General features: G+C 35.7%; 2 protein-coding genes across 3 annotated transcripts; both read left to right on the forward strand.

Annotated features, from left to right (window-relative positions):
* The first annotated feature begins 2,269 nt into the window (after positions 1 to 2,269).
* LOC115994843 (probable protein phosphatase 2C 42) lies at positions 2,270 to 6,148 on the forward strand. 2 transcript variants are annotated; one of them, XM_031119131.1, is made up of 5 exons: positions 2,314 to 2,955; positions 3,759 to 4,129; positions 4,466 to 4,702; positions 4,983 to 5,043; positions 5,570 to 6,148. In XM_031119131.1, the coding sequence occupies exons 1-4, from the start codon at positions 2,640 to 2,642 to the stop codon at positions 4,992 to 4,994; spliced, it is 936 nt and encodes a 311-aa protein (XP_030974991.1). In that variant the 5' UTR covers positions 2,314 to 2,639; the 3' UTR covers positions 4,995 to 5,043; positions 5,570 to 6,148. The 2 variants fall into 2 exon arrangements, with proteins under 2 accessions (XP_030974990.1, XP_030974991.1); XM_031119130.1 differs by lacking the exon at positions 4,983 to 5,043 and having other exon boundaries at positions 2,270 to 2,955.
* A 3,415-nt stretch (positions 6,149 to 9,563) lies between these two features.
* Positions 9,564 to 18,086, forward strand: LOC115994921. Its single transcript, XM_031119261.1, has 16 exons — positions 9,564 to 9,987; positions 10,950 to 11,144; positions 11,237 to 11,311; positions 11,418 to 11,585; positions 11,662 to 11,825; positions 12,624 to 12,842; positions 13,033 to 13,159; positions 13,664 to 13,852; positions 13,980 to 14,066; positions 14,225 to 14,379; positions 15,680 to 15,799; positions 16,696 to 16,921; positions 17,106 to 17,165; positions 17,283 to 17,456; positions 17,540 to 17,649; positions 17,794 to 18,086. Exons 1-16 carry the CDS (start codon positions 9,799 to 9,801, stop codon positions 17,957 to 17,959), a joined length of 2,424 nt encoding a protein of 807 aa, XP_030975121.1. The 5' UTR covers positions 9,564 to 9,798; the 3' UTR covers positions 17,960 to 18,086.
* Positions 18,087 to 18,437: the final 351 nt, after the last annotated feature.

Genomic DNA, 18,437 nt, shown 5'->3' on the forward strand with positions numbered 1-18,437 from the left:
TTGTGTTACTTGGTCAACTTTGATGCCGACAAGATTGTTTCTTTTTTCCCTTTTTTTTATTGTAAATTTGGATATTTTACTTTTTTTACTTCATCCTTATCTATTAGATGTATCATTTTTCAATATTAGAGTTTCTTTAAATTTTTGTTTTACATAGTTTAGAGTTTTTTTTTTTTTTTTTTAAGAAGAGAGTTTTAACCTATGACGTCTATTCCTGATGATAGCTCTTTATCATTAAACCAGACACCAATCACTTTTTGGTGTAGGCGAGAATTGAACTTTAGATATTTTATTTAACAATAAGAGATTTTACCAGTTGAGTTAACTAGAACCCATGATAGTTTGGAGTTTATGCAATGGACTATATTGCAATTTCATAGATGGAGCCATTTTGCATAAGTAATTTTAATTTCAACTCTCTGTTTTAAACCTCTTAAATGCTGTTTGAATTTGTTTAAGACACCATGATGAAAAACCTTTTAGTTATGAATCATCTTGTACTTGTTCTTGATGCTATTTTTTTATTTTTAATTTGATAGTTACAACATTAGAAATGAGAGATTCAAAATGTGGTTCACCTTATAAGGAGAACAAACAATACTATTGAGCTATAAAGGTTCTTGTGTTACTAGTGTCAAAGTTGATCATGGAAGGCAAAGAGAGGGAAGAAAAGACAGAACATTTAAGAAAAGACGGAACATTTAATACCACGTATAATTTTTTTAATAAAAAGGTAGATATCATGTCATTAAAAGTAAACCACATCAATGTTTTGTTAGTCATGTAAACAAAAAAAAGTTTAGACAAAATTACTAATAGAGCATGTTCTTGAAACTTATTATGGATTAAAAACACTCATTTGGAAATTAGGGAACTAAAAGTGTTTAACATGTAAGCTTTAGGAATAAATATTTGATAAATCTAAATATAAATGATGTCACACAATTCAAAAATAATTATCATTCCTGGTATGTTGGAAATAGATTTAAAATAATGTATCACTATGCATGTCTTTGAATTGGTAAAATATTACATTTTCATATCATTATAAAATAAAGCCTCCCCCCATTTCAAAGTAAATGGATGAGATTATTTTCCTTCAAAGGTGGCATGATGATATCATCGTAGAGCATGCTCCTCCCCCTATACGATTACATATAATATAGTTGGAAATTTAAGAATTAGTGATCCACTCGAAACCTTTGAATCACTAAGGTTGACTTTCATCCATATTTTAAGATGAATATTGCAATCAAACCTCCCTCTTTGCCTTTTATACTAATCACCTAATCTCCATTTGGTCTGAAAAAACCTTTAAAACCCATTTGTACTACCTCAGGCAGGCAATAACTTCAAGAGCAATGAACATGCAGCGAAAACGACATTAACCCGAATCAGAAATGTTTCTGGCCTAACTTCCATGAAAGCTAAATCATTCACGTTATAGCTCCAATGAGCTTGCTGCAGCCTTTAGCTAGAGAAAATCAATCCGCCCAATTCCATCTCAAAAATCTTCCATGCCTAACTCCCACCTTTCAGCCTGCCCATCAAAGCTAAATCATGCCTTCTTCTTCTTCCATCAATTTGCCAATTGCCAAGTACTCTACATGGTAATTCAGCAAAGAAGATTACAAATGCAGACAAAGAATAGTGGCATAGTTGCACTAGGAAAATTATCTTATAGAACCGCTTTATACAATGGTCTCTCACAACATGTGGATCTCATGACCCACATCTATGTAAGTGTGGTTACACATCACATATAACCATTACATAAAATAAAAATTCAATGGATAGAGTCTAATCTAATGCCTACCAAATGTGAGAAAATGGTTTACACACCAATTTTATGTGTCTTACATACAATGAGAAAACAAAAGTATATACTTTTTTTTTTAATATAAGAAAATGGTCTCTCGATTTTTGGTCAAAAAATTCTATTAGTTGCCCATTAGATAATTCGAAAAACCCATGTATATATATATATATATATATATAGTGTAATGGATTGAACCTAGAATTTGGGCTTATGTTATGCTCCAAATCAATGAGCTCACCAACTCGAATGAAATTAAGCAAGAGTGTGCATACGCTCAATGAGACCCACCTTGTCCGTAGTTCAAAACAGAAACAACAAAAATAATTCCAAAACAAAGAAACAAAAAAAGAAAAAAAAAAAAAGTGGTTATTAGAAAATGTGAAATCTCAACAAAAGAAAAGAAAAGAAAAATGAAAGAGAGAGAGAGGAAGAGATGGGAAAAAACAAAAAAACAAAAAAAAAACCCAACTTGCATTATTGAAAAAATAACAAGACCCTACACAACAAAAAGGGTTTCTCGCTTTCTTTCTCTTCCCCCACACCATTTTTTCTCTCCCCCACAAAGAGAATGAGCGTTTACCTCCCCTGTTCCTCTACCACCGAACACAAACATCCCCCAATCTCCCTCTGCTAACGTGCGCACCCCCCTCCCACTACTTTATAAAACCTAGGGTTTCCTTTTCCCTCTTCTCTCTCTCTCTCTCTGTGTCAAACTTGGAGGACCACTTCGATTCCGATTCCGATTCTGAATTCAAAGAAAAAGAAGATTGAAGAAGGTTCTGAAGTTCGAGTTGGGGTTAGGGTTTTTGAGAGATGTGGGATGCTTCAGGCATTGATGAATCTGCTCTCTCTGTGCTGGAGGCCATTCGGGCAGCACGACGGTGAGAGACTCGATCAAATCGGTGTGATCGGAGCAACCAATTTCGTCGGAAGAGATGGATTGCTTTGGTACCGCGATATCGGAAAGTACGCCACGGGAGATTTCTCCCTGGCCGTCGTCCAAGCCAACCTCATCCTCGAAGACCATTTCCAGATCGAGTCCGGTCAATTCGGTACCTTCGTCGGCGTCTACGACGGTCACGGTGGCCCCGAGGCCGCTCGCTACGTCTGCGATAACATGTTCAATCATTTCCAAGGTTCGTGATTTCGAAACCCTATATAGAAACTCTCTGTTTTAGGGTTTTGTGGTTTCCAATTCGCCACGTCTTAAACCTATATCCATGTGATTAAGAAAGGGAAAGAGAGAGAGAGAGGAATGTTCAATTTTGTGTGATTTTGTGGTTTTGAACTGTTTGTTATTAGTGAATTCTGTGTGTGTGTGATCAATTTGCTTTTTCGTGAGCTTTTGATAAAGTTGTGTTTTTTTTTTTTTTTTTAATGGGGAACTTTTGAAATTTTAGATTGCGAAATGCGAAGTATCTATCTCATACAGTTGAAAGAGAACTTTTACTGTACAAATGTGTGGTTCTCTTTGATTATTGTGTGTTTAGGAAGTACTTTTCCTTCTTTAAAAGTGAGTGGAAGAATGTTTTAAGAATTTAACCTGTCTAAACTCTACAGCCCCAGAATTTGCTTATTGGGTTTATGCCTTTTTTTAAAAATTAAAAACGAATATTCTGTTTGTTTAGTTTTCGCTTGATATGTTTGGTCATGTTGGGAGTGGTTCATACACAGCTCTAAAAAATGAGCAATTTGATTTAAGTTAAGGAAATGAAAAAAAAAAAAAAATGTAGAGAAGGCCAAAAATAACATTGATAGGAGTAGTAAAATGTTACATGTCAATTAAGGCAGTAATAAAGAGTATGACTTTATTGGGGATCAATAGTCGATCTCAAAAATTTTGGGACAAAGGCTTGGTTGTTGTTTTTGTTTATTCAGTTTTTGATAGAGAGGGAGACTCTTTCTTATGTTGGCTATCTTAGGCTTTGTGTTTATGCAGCAACATTAGCTGAGGCGAGGGGAGTTGTGACAGCTGATACCATCCAGAGAGCTTTCCTCCAAACGGAGGAAGGGTTTACTGCTCGTGTATCGGAGTTATGGAGTACTCAACCCAATATGGCAACTGTTGGGTCATGCTGTCTGGTTGGAGTTATATTTCAGCGGACTCTTTTTGTGGCAAACCTTGGAGATTCCCGTGTTGTGTTGGGCAAGAAAGTTGGCAACACTGGTGGAATTGCTGCCATACAGTTATCAACAGAGCACAATGCAAACTTTGAGGATATCAGGCAGGAGCTTAAGGAGTTACACCCTAATGATCCTCAAATCGTTGTCCTTAAGCATGGAGTTTGGAGAGTAAAAGGCATTATTCAGGTTATGCTGGATTTTATAATATCCATTTAAGAACCTATTGTATTAGAGTGTGCATAAGGGTTGCTTGTAATCTCCGGTGTATCATTTGGTTTATAGAATTTAGTTTTAGTTGTGCAGAAAATCCAGAACAGTTTTTTTACTTATTAAAAAAAAAATCCAGAACGGTTTTATAATTTTTTTTATTCTGCATTAGTATCAATTCTTGGAAACAACTGTGTTTTTTATCGTTATTTTTCGCAAGTTCTAGCAACTATTCTAATTTGTATAATTTGACCATTATCGCTCTTCAAGTTTTAGCAACACTTGTCACTGACTTTACTGTTGTGCTTGATGCAGGTTTCAAGATCTATAGGCGATGTATATATGAAACATGCCCAGTATAACAAGGAACCAATTAATGCAAAATTTAGACTTCCTGAGCCAATGGACATGCCAATCATGTCTGCCACCCCAACTATTATTTCGCATCAACTCCAACCAAATGATTCTTTCCTTATATTTGCATCAGATGGTCTATGGGAACACTTGAGCAATGAAAAAGCTGTGGATATTGTCCACAGTCATCCACGAGCAGTAAGAGTTTGTCCTGTATAATCTAATATTTTTGTTTAATTCTGTATTTGGTGCTAGTTTGATTGTTGACTGATTGGGATATTCTTAATCAAGCTAGATGTCTACTGGAAATAAGTATTGGAATCATCATGATCACATGCTCTCATGATGTATGTGCCAATATTATTTTTGGTTGACAATTTAAATTTTACTTCAGTCTCTCTCTGCTTGATTGCAATTTCATATGCTCATTCATATGTGATCTTGTAGTATTCTGTTAACTATGTTTTCTGATGCCCAGGTTCATAATTAATCTTCCTTTAACTTGATTTCTTGCTACATTCAGCATGCTCTCAACACATGTGAGTGTATGAGCTGTTCTGACCATTATAATATTCTTTTTGGTTTACATGCTTCTTGTGAATCATTTAGTCATTGATGATTGAGCTGACTGATTTCTTCTGTGCATTTTATTAATGCTATGAACCTGCAGTTATTATAAATCCCCCTACTTCTTGAAAGATGAAAATATAGTTGTTGTATTGATAAGCTAGCTTCCAATTTGTATTGCCATTAGAGCCTATTGCGGGGGTTTTGGGTGAATTTTTAGCCATGCTTTAATGCTGTGCTGTTAATATTAACCATGGAAATGCTGCTGCATGAATTTTTTTTTTTTTGCCCCACTTGCAAACGAACGAGTGGGGGATGGAGGATTTGAACTTAGGTTCTCCTTGTGGGAAGATCCAGGCAATTCCACTAAGCTACAATAGAAAAGTTTGATTCAATTTCACTCATTTGCTAATGTTTATTTCCGTATGTCATATGAGATTATTGGGGTAGTTATGCTTGTCTTGAATCCTGTTGTGCTCATTAGCTTCTTGAATGCAGGGAAGTGCTAAAAGGCTTGTCAAGGCTGCCCTACAAGAAGCGGCAAGAAAACGAGAAATGAGATATTCAGATCTTCGCAAAATTGATAAGAAGGTTCGACGCCATTTTCATGACGATATAACTGTTATTGTTTTGTTCCTAAACGATGACCTTATATCCAGAGGGATGGTGCTAGAACCCCCACTCTCGATCCGAAGCGTTCATGATCGCTGATGATTTATGAAAGCAAAACATATTTCTGCTTCCTCTGATTTTGGCTGACATCCATAAAACAGCACTACCATCACAGATATGCTTTGATGCATGGCTTGAGAGCAGCACTGACAAAGCAGTTGCACTTCTGGGATAATTATACTGAGATTACTTATCTGAAGAGGCTTAAAATTTGTATAATGTTGTGAGAAATAACTTTGATTATTACAATTTCATGTAATACACTGATATAGTTTTATTTCATTGCATGTTCCTTGTTTTCAAATTACTAAACCCAATTTTAGGCAGTTTTAGCTTGTCCATTTGTATTATTAACATTTTGTTAACATTATGGTTAATATATCTGCCACTGGACGTGCAGAAACATATGTTGTATTCAAGAAAACGTAGATAGGATTATCATCCATACGCACTGTGACTCGCAGTCCGCTGATTCCAATATAGTGAGCCAGTGAGGTCAGCCCAAGATGGGTTCCAGGACACGATTCAGTGACTTAGGCTGCGTTTGAATCGACTTCAAAGTGATTCCGGAAATGATTTTCCGGAAAATGCATGTGTTTGGCTGTCACGGAAAACGTTATTTTCCGGAAAATGATTTTCGGTTGACCACGAATTTTCCCTTTGACCACGGAAAATGATTTCTGCCTTCATTTTCACTTCAATTGACTTCCGGAAAAAGAGAGAGAGAGAGAGAGAGAGAGAGAGAGAAGAGAGAGCCCAGATCAGAGAGAGAGAGGGACGATCGGGCCGACGAGCGCACCGCGCCGAAGAGAGAGCCCAAATCAGAGAGAGAGAAGGACGATCGCGCCAACGAGCGGCGTGGTGCACGATCACGATCGTCGATCGAGCGGTGCGATCGACGAGCACAGACGAGCGCGCTCGTCTCTCGTCGATCGACGAGCGTGCTCGTCGGACGCTCGTCGGACGAGCGTGCTCGTCGGACGCTCGTCGGACGAGCGTTTTGCCGGATTTGATGTATTTTCTGGTAAAATGATTAAATGAACCAAACACCAAAATTAATTTTCCGTAAAATGAATTTTGTGACAGCCAAACACATGAAAACGTTTTCCTTTCCGGAAATGATTTTACGCGAACCAAACACAGCCTTAAACAAGTTTTGTTGACTTGTGCTATTGTGAGTGCTAGATACTTACTGCTTATATAGTATAGACCCACCATTATTTGTCGAGACAATCATATATCCAAATTCGTAACATTACTTTCTGCCCATGTTGTTGCAAGTTAGAGACACTCGGTTACATGATAGATTTCATAACTGATGCAATTATGAGTGGTGAATGTTTTCTGCTCAATTGGGCCCGCCACTTTTTTTTACCATTCACAATCACATAAGTCAATAAGGTGTGACATTGGCTAATGGTGAAAATATGGTTGTGGATGAGAATTGGAATGACCTAGTTTTGAATTTAATGAACATTCCAAGAATTTGATCGAAGTTGTAACGAGCCCGACATTGGAAATTGGAAACTCGTGTACTACTACAAGTACGAGTTGTAGTATGCTAGACTGCTAGTAGTCCAAGCTCCAACAATTAACATTATCTATTTATCACTATTTGAAGGCAACAAACCTAAGATCAAGACTAAAGAGTTTTGTGGTATTGACTATTGATTGGTCTCTTTATCATAAGTCATAACTTGGGTTTTTCAAGCTACTTCTCCACTAGGAATGGCTGGTTGGAAAAAACTGAGTCTCATTTTATACATGCTGTTCCTAACTGAAGTGATAGCTAATGGAACGAGACAAATATTGCTTGTTCTACACATAATAAATTTATATTTTTTAATAAATATTTAAAATTATATATAATTTAAATTATTTTATACAATTTTTTTAAACCCATATTTCTAATTTAGTTTTATGTATTCTATTATCATTCTAAAATACTCTCTCTTTCTTAGAATTTTTGCAAGAGCTGTATTAGAAAAATAACAATATTACACTTTATTTTTACAAAAAATAATAATATTACCGGTGAGTCTAAGTTTAATATTTTATTATTTTATTTTAACCAATGACACCTAGATGCTGTGAAAATTCTTCTAAAAAAAAATGGTGTGAAAAACGTTCTTAGCGTCTTCTTTTTTACTAACCCTCTTTTCTCTCTCGCTCTATTTGTTTCGCTAGAAAACCTTTTATAAAGATAGTTTTCCACATTTTCCAGTATTTGGTAGCATAAAAAAAACCTGGTCAATGGAAAACTATCTTTGGTCAACAGAAAACTCTAATAAAAATAAGGCTTATTTTCTATAAGCTTCCAAAAAAAATTTTTGGAAAACAATCTCTCTCTCATGCGTTGCATCTCCTATAAATATTATCTTCGTCTATAGCTATGGGAAACATAATTTTTTAGCGCCTTCTCTCTCTCATGGTAAGTTTTCTCACTTTTCTCTCTTCCTTTTGCTTTTTCTCTCCTCATACCCTCACCGTCACTAACTCTGGTCTCTCCTCTTCCCATAGATCTCTCTCTTTAACTGTCTCTCTTCTCTCTTTTCTTCATGTTTCTCTTCCCTTCTGTAACACAATTCTCTGATTAGATTTTTCTTTACTTCACTAATCGATCAATAGCTCCAACTTGCAAAGGAGAACAAATTTGCAGCGGTAATTATTTCATTCCTCTCTACCAAAATCCCAATTCTTTGCTTTGAATTTCAAGCTCAATTTTCTTTTTTCTCTAAAAAATTTTCGGTTTGATGGATTCCAGGTAGAAGTTACTTCTTTTTCGTACATAAAGTGCAAAAAAATTAAATTTAAAAAAAAAAATAGAAGAAGAAGAAGAAGAAAGATTCAAAAAAGCAAAAGATGAAAATTTTAAACATAGTAACTATATTGCTCTAAATTGCTTTTACATGGGACAATCTTTATCGTGGACTAATAATATTGTTATATAATGAATGATAATTGTTTAGAAGAATTGCATTTGTTGGCAAATACATTTTTTGTTAGCAGATACTATGTAGTGATGATATATTATGTAGTACATTATGTAAATACATAATTTAGTAATATTGAAAACTTGTAGTTTACCATAGTAGGCAAATGGTTGATATGTGTATGTGTGTGTGTGTGTGTGTACGTTACTGTCTATATATATGAGCAAGATGAGTGGTAGAGATCATGAAAATTTGACAACTAATTAATTTTGATTGTATCTATTGTCAAAATTTTAGATTAATTAGTATGAAAACCAAATTCATTCTTGGTTTTTTATTTATAATAATTATATTAGTTAGTTTACATAATATACATCTTTTCAATTATACAAGAAATATTTTTAAAAAATTACATACCAAACACCAAAAATATTCTCAAGCGCATTTTCAAGGTCGTTACCAAACACTGAAAAATAAGACAGTTTTCTAAAAAATGCTCTTTGAAAAATGAACAATTTTTCAGAAAACATTAATGCTGAAACAAACATAGCGTTAATATTATCAAAACCATGTCTAGTCAAAAATCACAAAATACTTTTCCCCCAAGTCTATCCTGCAGCAGGAGGTTTTCCCGCCCCAGAACAGGGACATACACCCTTGATTTGATCCATCTCGGCGGTTAGATTTCTATCCCCACTTGTAAGATGAGAAGAGAGACCAAAATTATTATAAAATTTTAAAATTTTAAAAAAAGCCTGACTATATTAGCATCTTAACGGGATCGGCCCAGTGACGAAAAGGGACAGGGTAGCCCAACCCAGCATGTAATAAAATAGTAGAGTAATTGTAATCCTGTAATTATTCAGACAAGCAAGGGTATTTTTGAGAAGAAATTCACATTCACTGACTCTCCAATGGACTGAGAGAGAGAGAGAGGGGCCTGACTCTGACCGTCCCCAATGGGTAACCTAAGCTCAATAACCCCCCCGACTGTGCTCGACTGAACAAGATCAATATCAATCCAACATTTTATTAATTTTCAGCTTTTTTATACATATATGTCAAAGACCAACACTCCAATCGCATAACAAGATTCGAGCTAATTTTCTCTCTTACACAGTCATGGCTCTGAGATGGAGCTCAATTCTAATGGTGGCTCTGAATCTACTTCTAATTATCAATCAATCAGAATCGGCACCGCAAGCTTTTCGGCGAGACCCTGGGCACCCTCAGTGGCACCACGGTGCCTTCCACGACGTCAGAGATACCATCCGATCCCAAGTCCGTCGCCTGCTCCACACTCGCGCTGAGGTATCACTCCGCGCCTTTTATTTTCTCCCTTAGATTTTAGGTTTATACAGAAAATTAAGCCAATTATTCATCATATTGATTTTTCTTTTTCTTTTTCTTTTTCTTTTTCAATCGAATGGTAATGAGAGAAATACAATTATATCTACGGCTTGAAGTTTCGTAAAATTTCTCAGAGATTTAAAATGAGTTATTCAATCACTGTTAATCGGTGTTGTAAACTAAGTGCTTGATCTGACCGAATGAGCTGTCTGGAAATGTAGACGTTTTTATGCTCCATTTTGTTCTTCTCACACACACATATATATGTATGCATGTATGTGTAAATATATGTTTTTGTGTGTGTAAGTTTCTATGGTCCGTTTGGCTCTTCACATACATACATATGTATATGTGTGTATGTATACATGTGTGTGTATAAGAGTATATTGATCCATTTTGCTCTTCCAATAGATACATCATACATGCATACATGTATCCATATAATTATTTATGTGTATATGTGTGTATTTATATATTATTGGATGTTAATTTTGAAAATTTAACCGTTGAATTTCATGCTCTTTATGTTCTTAGCACACATGTCAAATTTTGTTTAAATTGGATGTTATTTACTATTCAATCAATAAACTTACTTTTTATGCATAAATTTATATCACAAAAACTTGAAATTTAAACATTTGTTTGATGATATAGCTATTGAACTTTGATTTTCTTGAAATTTTGCAAGCATAAAGGATATAACAAGAACATACAATCCAACAGCTAGATTTTCAAAATTCACATCAAATAAAAAAGATATCGGCTAGTTTGGAGAGAAACCTTTTCCATATGAATAGTCTTGGTCTATTTATTTGAAATAGCTTTGAGATCATCGTTGTTTTAACTGATGTGCTTGATTTAGAAGTCGAATTGCTTGTGTTTGTGCTTTGAATGTTTTGCTCATGTAAATGAGTGTGGTGCAGGTCCCATTCCATGTTCCGCTCGAAGTAAACGTAGTCCTCATTGGTTTCCACGGCGATGGAGGCTATAGGTACACAGTAGATTCGCAAAAATTGGAAGAGTTTCTCAGGGTCAGCTTCCCAACCCACAGGCCATTGTGCCAGGAGACAGGCGAGCATCTCGATATTGAGCATAACATTGTTTATAACACATTTCATGTAAGCTTCACAAAATTTATCATCTCAAAAGAGTCATATTTTGCACGACTTCTATTGTTCAATTTCATTATCTTTTTTCTTCCTCACCACAGGCTGGACAGGCAGAATTTATAGTGCTTGAGAAATCACTGAAAGAGGCCATGGTTCTAGCTGGAACTGCACGAGAGGTGACCACTGTAGTGTTTATTAATCACCGGTGCTCATAATTGTTGTGGAAAAGATAATATAATTATTTTTCTTTGATTATGTTCTAAAATATATTTAAACTGTTAGGCTGATTATGGAAGGGAGCTTCCATTGTTCGAGGTAGAAGCAACAGTTGTCGAACCCATATTTCATACCCTGTATTCCTTCCTTTTTGACGTGGACAATGTTCGATATTCTGCTGGGGATATGGATAGACCTATGCCTACTGTGATATTTATTGTCAACTTTGATAAGGTATACTGTGCAGTCCTTATTCTTTAGTTGTGTTCCTCGTGGCTGTGTGATTGATGCGAGCTGATATTCTTTGCAGGTAAGAATGGATCCTAGGAATAAGGAAATTGATCATGACAGTTTGATGTATGGAAAAATTACCCAGCTAACAGAGGAGGATATGAAAAAACAAGAGAGTGAATACATATATCGTTATCGATATAATGGAGGAGGAGCATCTCAAGTTTGGCTTGGCTTTGGCAGGTATGATTGACAGAATATAATGAGTGGAAAAACACAGTCTTGAAATTGATCCAGTTAGGCTTCTGTATCTTTTTTCTGCACTATTTTGATTTATTTTCTGAATTCATTCAATGCTGTCAAATACATTTCAGTTAGCACAGACCATAGAGCAATTCCATCATATCTCACAAAGCTTTTGTGAAGCTCAGGCCTAACCCAATGAAGATGAATACCACTTTGTTAATGATGACTTTACATGTTGGGTTTTGAAATGAATACCTATGTCATGAACTGGGTTTTGAAATGAATACCTATGTCATGAACTGTGTTTTGAAATTCATTTAATCTGACATAGATTGAACCCAGGACATAAGATGTATTGTAAGATGGACTTATAATATTTATGTTGTTTGAAATTTTGGTAACAGTGGTGGAGTGCTGCTGCTACAATCACTGACAATTCTGTTGTAATGATAGAGTGAATACTTCATTTAATTAAAAAATTATCTCCTGCATTATTCATCTCCAATACTGTCAAGTCATTCAATAGTGGTTACATTGATAGTTGCTCATCATTGTTGTCACCAACCTTTCTTTCTCCGGGAGTAATATCTTCATTCACAGAACCAGAGGAGTATAGGAAATGATATTTGAAACTGTCCTAGAATTTCATAAAATATTCTATTGAATTAGATAATTTATGTGTTGAATTCTGTGTTTTCACTGTATTTGAGGGCAATACGAACTTGCTCCTTCCCATTTCTCTCACTCTGTATGTGTGTGTGTATCTGGGTCTAACTGTCTGCCTACACTATCCAGATTTGCTGTGATCGACCTTTCAGCAGGCCCATGTACATATGGGAAGATTGAGACTGAGGAGGGGAGTGTCAGTTCTAGAACACTGCCACGGTTACAGCATATGATATTTCCAGGTGGTTATGGTCCAGTTACTGGTCATTCTACCTCTGATATTTTCATTGGACAGCTAGCCTCTTTGATATCAACCACAATTGAGCATGTTATAGCTCCAGATGTTAGGTACTTCATCCATATCTTGATGTTTCCAAGTGCACATATCACTTTTTTTGCTGAATTTTTACTTTCTTTTACTCATGAACTATATTCACACATGTACTGTTGGGTCATTGTTTGAATATCTGAAATGCAGTTGTCTAAGAATCTCAATTCTGGTCTAATCCAATCATATGTTTTTCATTTGTGGACTCAGGTTTGAAATTGTTGATCAGACAACACGGTTGCTTGTACCTATAATCGTCCTGCAAAATCATAATCGATATAATATTTTGGAGAAAGGTCACAATTACAGTATTAATATTGAAGCAATTGAGGCAGAGGTGAGTTTTACCTTATGCTTGCTCATGACTTATGTGTTGAAAATGTTGTTGTTCTTTGGGTAATTATTAGACAATTAACTTTGGTTAGAGCTATAGAAACATGGAGGAAGTATCTCTACATTCCTGTAGCTAGCCTGAAGTGCTTGGATATAGGCTGGTGGTTGAGTTGAGTGATCTAGGGATTCCAAAAATTGTTTCATTTGCACAATGTCTCTGGTCAATGGTCATGCTTCAACAGGCAACAGAAAATTCAGTGTATTTTTTTAGTGACTAAATACAGAATAAAATCCAATTTCTTCCAAAGTGGAGGTTTATGCAGTCTTTTACTACATAGATGTTGTTCTTGAAAAGTGATACAGATTTTATGACTCGTCTGATTTTTGAGGTTGAATGACTCTGACAAAAATTTTCCTGAATAATTTCGCCATTACTCATTTTTCTTTTTGATTAAGTAAACCAATAAACACATTGTAAGTTTGTGTTGTCTGGTATTCTCTGTCTCAGCTTAAGAAGATGGTTCATGATGGACATGAAGTAGTTATGGTTGGGGGCTCACATTCATTACACCGACATGAGAAGTTGTCTATTGCTGTTTCAAAGGCAATGCGAGGCCATTCCCTGCAAGAAACAAAGAATGATGGGCGTTTCCATGTTCATACCAGGACATTTCTGGATGGCGCCATTCTTAAAGAAGTGGGTATTTTCTTTTAGTAGCCATTATCTTTTTGACATCATGACAATGCTTGCAGTTCCTTTGCTTAATGAAAACTATTATTTATACATTCTTCCTCACATTTTTACTTGAAAATACTTATTGCAGGAGATGGAAAGATCTGCTGATGTGCTTGCTGCTGGTTTGCTTGAGGTGGCTGATCCATCTCTCTCAAGTAAATATTTCCTCCGCCAGGTTAGTGGGAAGTTTCTAGATTTTGGTTAATGTGTGGAATGTCAGGAGTGATTTACATTTGGCCTTTCTTATGGACTTTCTTTGCATAAAGACCATATTATATTCCGTGCCTTTGTTCCCTCCTCTTATTGACCTGAAATGTGTTCTGTTTCCCACAGCACTGGATGGATGACTCCGAGGGTTCAAGTGACTCCATACTAAAGCATAAACCCCTCTGGGCTAGTTATGATTCAAAACGAGGCAAGAAGAAAAAGAAAATAGAAAAGAAACAGGGGGATCTGACCCGTACTTACGGAACAAGAGTAATTCCTGTGTAAGCATGCCTCCTTGTCTTGCACTGTGTTATACCATTTTTTGCATTGGTGCTTTACACATGCACCCAATGGGTCATGAACCAAAGACCTCACACTCCGTCTAGGACTTATAAGGAGAGGAAGTGCCAGTTGAGCTAAAGCTCATTGGCACAATTTTTATACCATTTTCACACTAAGTATATCTTCATTATAGTTATATCATCTTAATTCTATTGAGTATGCCTTGCTCATTTTTCTTGCTGCATTTTGAGATGACTGTACAAAATTAGCATAACAGTAATCCATTTATTTGTGATATACTATTCCATCTTATGTAATTACTTTAGAAAGACATTATTTTGGGATCCATAGCCAACCCCAAAATTTTGGGACGAAGGCTTTATTTGTTGTTTGTTTGTTAGTAGAAAGCAATGATACCTAATAGCTGTCAGGGAACTGATTTCCTTGTGGTTCCTATGGTTTTCACTGTAGACTAGATTCATCATAATTAATTTGCATATTTGAAATGACATTTTCAGGCTCTTTGTAACTGCCACACCCAACAATAGTGTTTGCCTTTATCTTGTAGTTGACACTATGGTGGTGGTTAATGATGTAGAATTGTTTCTGTTCCCCTTAATCATTCTTTTTTTTGATAGGTAATATAAGAATTATTATTGATGAAAATGGAAAAAGAAACATTCAATGTGTTCATGAGAATGAACACAGCAGAGCACAAAACAGAACACCACAGAAAAACAATCAAGAGACTAAACTAAGAGAAGAAAAAAACTGAACAATAGAAGAACATTCTGTAAAACCCCAACACCGAGACCAATCAAAAAGACTTCTCTGGCATAGGCCTATTAACTCAACCAAAGACTTCTCAGAATCTTCAAAGGACCGACGATTATGCTCCATCCATACAGTCCACATCAAACATCCTAGAATTAAATTCCAATATTTGAATCATGTTTCCCAAGCCAATAATTCCAACAAAATAATAATTCCCCTTAATCATTCTTTGACTTTCTATAAAGTCTAAGGTTTAAAAGCTCTAGAATTGGTTAGCCATGTTGCTGCAGAACTTCGTAAGGCTCAACTCATAATGTGTTATGAAATTTAGCTTCAATAAATTGTAGGTCAAATTTGTAGGCAAGGGCTTGGTATTAATCACATCAGACTAATTAGACTTTTATTTGCACTGATGACCATATTTTTGTATAACTCTGTATTGATGATTGTAGATGCTCTAAATTTTTTATTTCATGTAAGAGCAATTGCTCATATTTTTAAATGTGATGAGCTCGTTTCCGGCAGCTTTGTGTTATCATTGGCTGATGTGGATGCTCAGCTTATGATGGAAGATGGAAGTCTTGTATGGACGAGCAATGATGTTGTCATTGTACTTGAGCATCAAAGTGAAAAGATACCTCTTAGGTGAGTGGCTACTGCTTGTTTCTGGCTATCAGCTTCACAGCTTTGTTGAATATATCCTGTACAGTCCTTTTTTTTATAGATATATTCTGCATAAACATTTATCAAAAATATTTTTTTAAATTCCATAAACTCATCCCACCTCGGGCCACGTGGATAGTTAAATAGTTATAGTCTTTTTATGGTGAGCTACTCTGTATGTTACCCTTATTCTGTTTGGGGATGTGTATAATCCATTGATTTATAACGAGGTGAATGCTTTTTCGGTAACTCAACAGAGCCCTTTTTTTCTCTTTCTTTGTAGGACCTATAACTTTTATGCAGTTCCAGTCCCTACGAAATCCCAACCCCCTAATTACCTGAAGCTGCTTGTGCAAAACCTTTTCAGTCTAGAATTTTTTCTTGCTAGTAACTCATTCAAAGATCCACAGTTGAGCTACACTCTTAATGGATGTATTGCACATTTGCCACTGGAACTTTGGACTAGAAAACACGCTTGACCTTCTAGCCTGTAAATATACTTTTTCCATCAGTTCGATAGATATACATTGATCAAGCTGTATCATATAATTTAAGCTCTATTGCTATTCATCTTTCCTTAGTTCTTTGAGTTTTAACTTTTAACTTTTCTGCATCACTATCACTGTGGGTCAACTAAGATTTTAATAATGGCCACATTCAGGTATTTATTTGTCATCCATGTGGCTATTCTGCTAATGACGTTGTAGGTCTATCTTGTGCACATCCTTGAGAATGTAAACGTGCAGCCTTTCATTCATTGCACAATGCAAAAATGTTACTTTGTCAGCATTGCATTATGATCTCAGATTGATTAAGCTAATATGTATGGCTTTACTTAGAGTGGGTTTTTCTAAATATTTGATTGTCTTGTTTGACAGTTATGTTTCAGAAACAGAAAGAAGGCATGTTGTTCCATCACAGGCACAGCGCCACATATTGGCAGGGCTTGCTTCTGTTGTGGGTGGATTGAGTGCACCATATGAGAAGGCTTCTCATGTACATGAGAGGCCAGTTGTGAATTGGCTTTGGGCTACTGGTTGTCATCCATTTGGACCATTTTCCAATACTTCTCAAATCAGTCAAATACTTCAAGATGTGGCATTGGTAAGGCCAACTTATCACACCGAAGTATTCATAAATATCACCTGACTTAGTTTATTGATGCTTTATTATTATAGTGAATAGAAAGTTTTGGTCTTTTTCTTTTGACGTTACTGGAAAGGAAAATAGATATCTTTTGTAGGACTATGGCGCTATGGGTACCTGAACTTTATATTCTTGTTTGCAGAGGAACACAATATATGCACGTGTAGATTCTGCGCTTCACAGAATTCGTGAAACATCAGAGGTGAGTTAATCTCAATTCAATCATATTTAACTTGTATACTTACTTATTTAGATATTCAGCAACGACAAAAAAAAGTTTATTTAGATGCTTAAATAGAGTCCTGTCCATTCTGTACAGGCTGTCGAAGCTTTTGCTGCAGAACATCTCAAAACCCCACTTGGTGAACCAGTAAAGGGCAAGAAAAACAAAACAACCACTGAGCTCTGGTTGGAGAAGTTCTACAAAAAAACAACCAACCTGCCTGAACCTTTTCCCCATGAATTAGTTGAACGTTTAGAGAAATACTTGGATGTAAGTCGGTTATAAGCCAAACTCAAGTTCTGTTTAAACTGTTTCACTTTTAATATGTTTCTTTTTTGTGACTAAATACACAGAGCCTTGAGGAGCAGCTTGTAGACTTGTCTTCCTTGTTATATGATCACCGGTTACGAGATGCAAATTATAACAGTTCAGCAATTCTACAGAGCTCCATATTTACCCAGCAGTAAGTTATCCTGCAATATAGTTTCTGTAATCAATCTGATTCCATGTTTTCATCTGTTTCTTCTGTATGAATTTTCTAGAGTAACCACTTGAGTTTGATCTTTCTGAATTTTAATGATATTACTCTGGGAATTTTGTTCTGCAGGTATGTAGATCATGTCTTGTCTAATGAGAGGGAAAAGATGAGATGCTGCGAAATTGTTTACAAATATCCTGTGCAATCTTCCCAAACTTACATCTATGGAGGCATTCTTCTTGCTGGATTCTTTGTATACTTTCTTGTCATATTTTTTTCAAATCCCGTGCACTGACCTTAAACAGTAATCCCTGGACTAATACATCAATTTTCCAAAGCTTTTAGATGCTCTTAATGTAGAAGAAATGCATATTTCAACTCATACCAAATCCAAAAAGATAAAAAGATTTTGATTATACCATCGTTATATGGTTCCTTTATAGTACAGACAGTTAGTAGCAAATGGGGCAGTCAACCTATCAAAAACTATTGTCTGGGAACTGTTATCAGTAGATTAGATTGACTGTGACCTTCCTTAATGAATGTCAGCTAGTCCATGACTGTGGCTACACCTGCACTTACACTACAGTGTGCTCTCTTCAGGTGTATCCTTTTATGCTTTATAAGCAGTTGTCATTGTTTCATGGATGGAAGTGAAATTAAGGTTGTAATTTCTAGTTTCTACCAATCTAACATGGCAACAAAATTGAAATCTTCTAAGGAAGCTTTTTTACCCTAATAGTATACATGGTAACTTAAGGCAAAACAGATAA

The sequence above is a fragment of the Quercus lobata genome, chromosome 6, assembly GCF_001633185.2.
Source record: "Quercus lobata isolate SW786 chromosome 6, ValleyOak3.0 Primary Assembly, whole genome shotgun sequence".
In the NCBI taxonomy this organism is placed as follows: Eukaryota; Viridiplantae; Streptophyta; class Magnoliopsida; order Fagales; family Fagaceae; genus Quercus; species Quercus lobata.

Coding starts and splice junctions, on each gene's coding strand:
- LOC115994843 (XM_031119130.1), top strand. CDS start 2,640: ATGCTTCAGGCATTGATGAATCTGCTCTCTCTGTGCTGGAGGCCATTC. Junction 2,956..3,758: donor CATGTTCAATCATTTCCAAG/GTTCGTGATTTC, acceptor GTGTTTATGCAG/CAACATTAGCTGAGGCGAGG. Junction 4,130..4,465: donor GAGTAAAAGGCATTATTCAG/GTTATGCTGGAT, acceptor TGCTTGATGCAG/GTTTCAAGATCTATAGGCGA.
- LOC115994921 (XM_031119261.1), top strand. CDS start 9,799: ATGGCTCTGAGATGGAGCTCAATTCTAATGGTGGCTCTGAATCTACTT. Junction 11,145..11,236: donor TTGTTTATAACACATTTCAT/GTAAGCTTCACA, acceptor TCCTCACCACAG/GCTGGACAGGCAGAATTTAT. Junction 11,312..11,417: donor TAGCTGGAACTGCACGAGAG/GTGACCACTGTA, acceptor TTAAACTGTTAG/GCTGATTATGGAAGGGAGCT.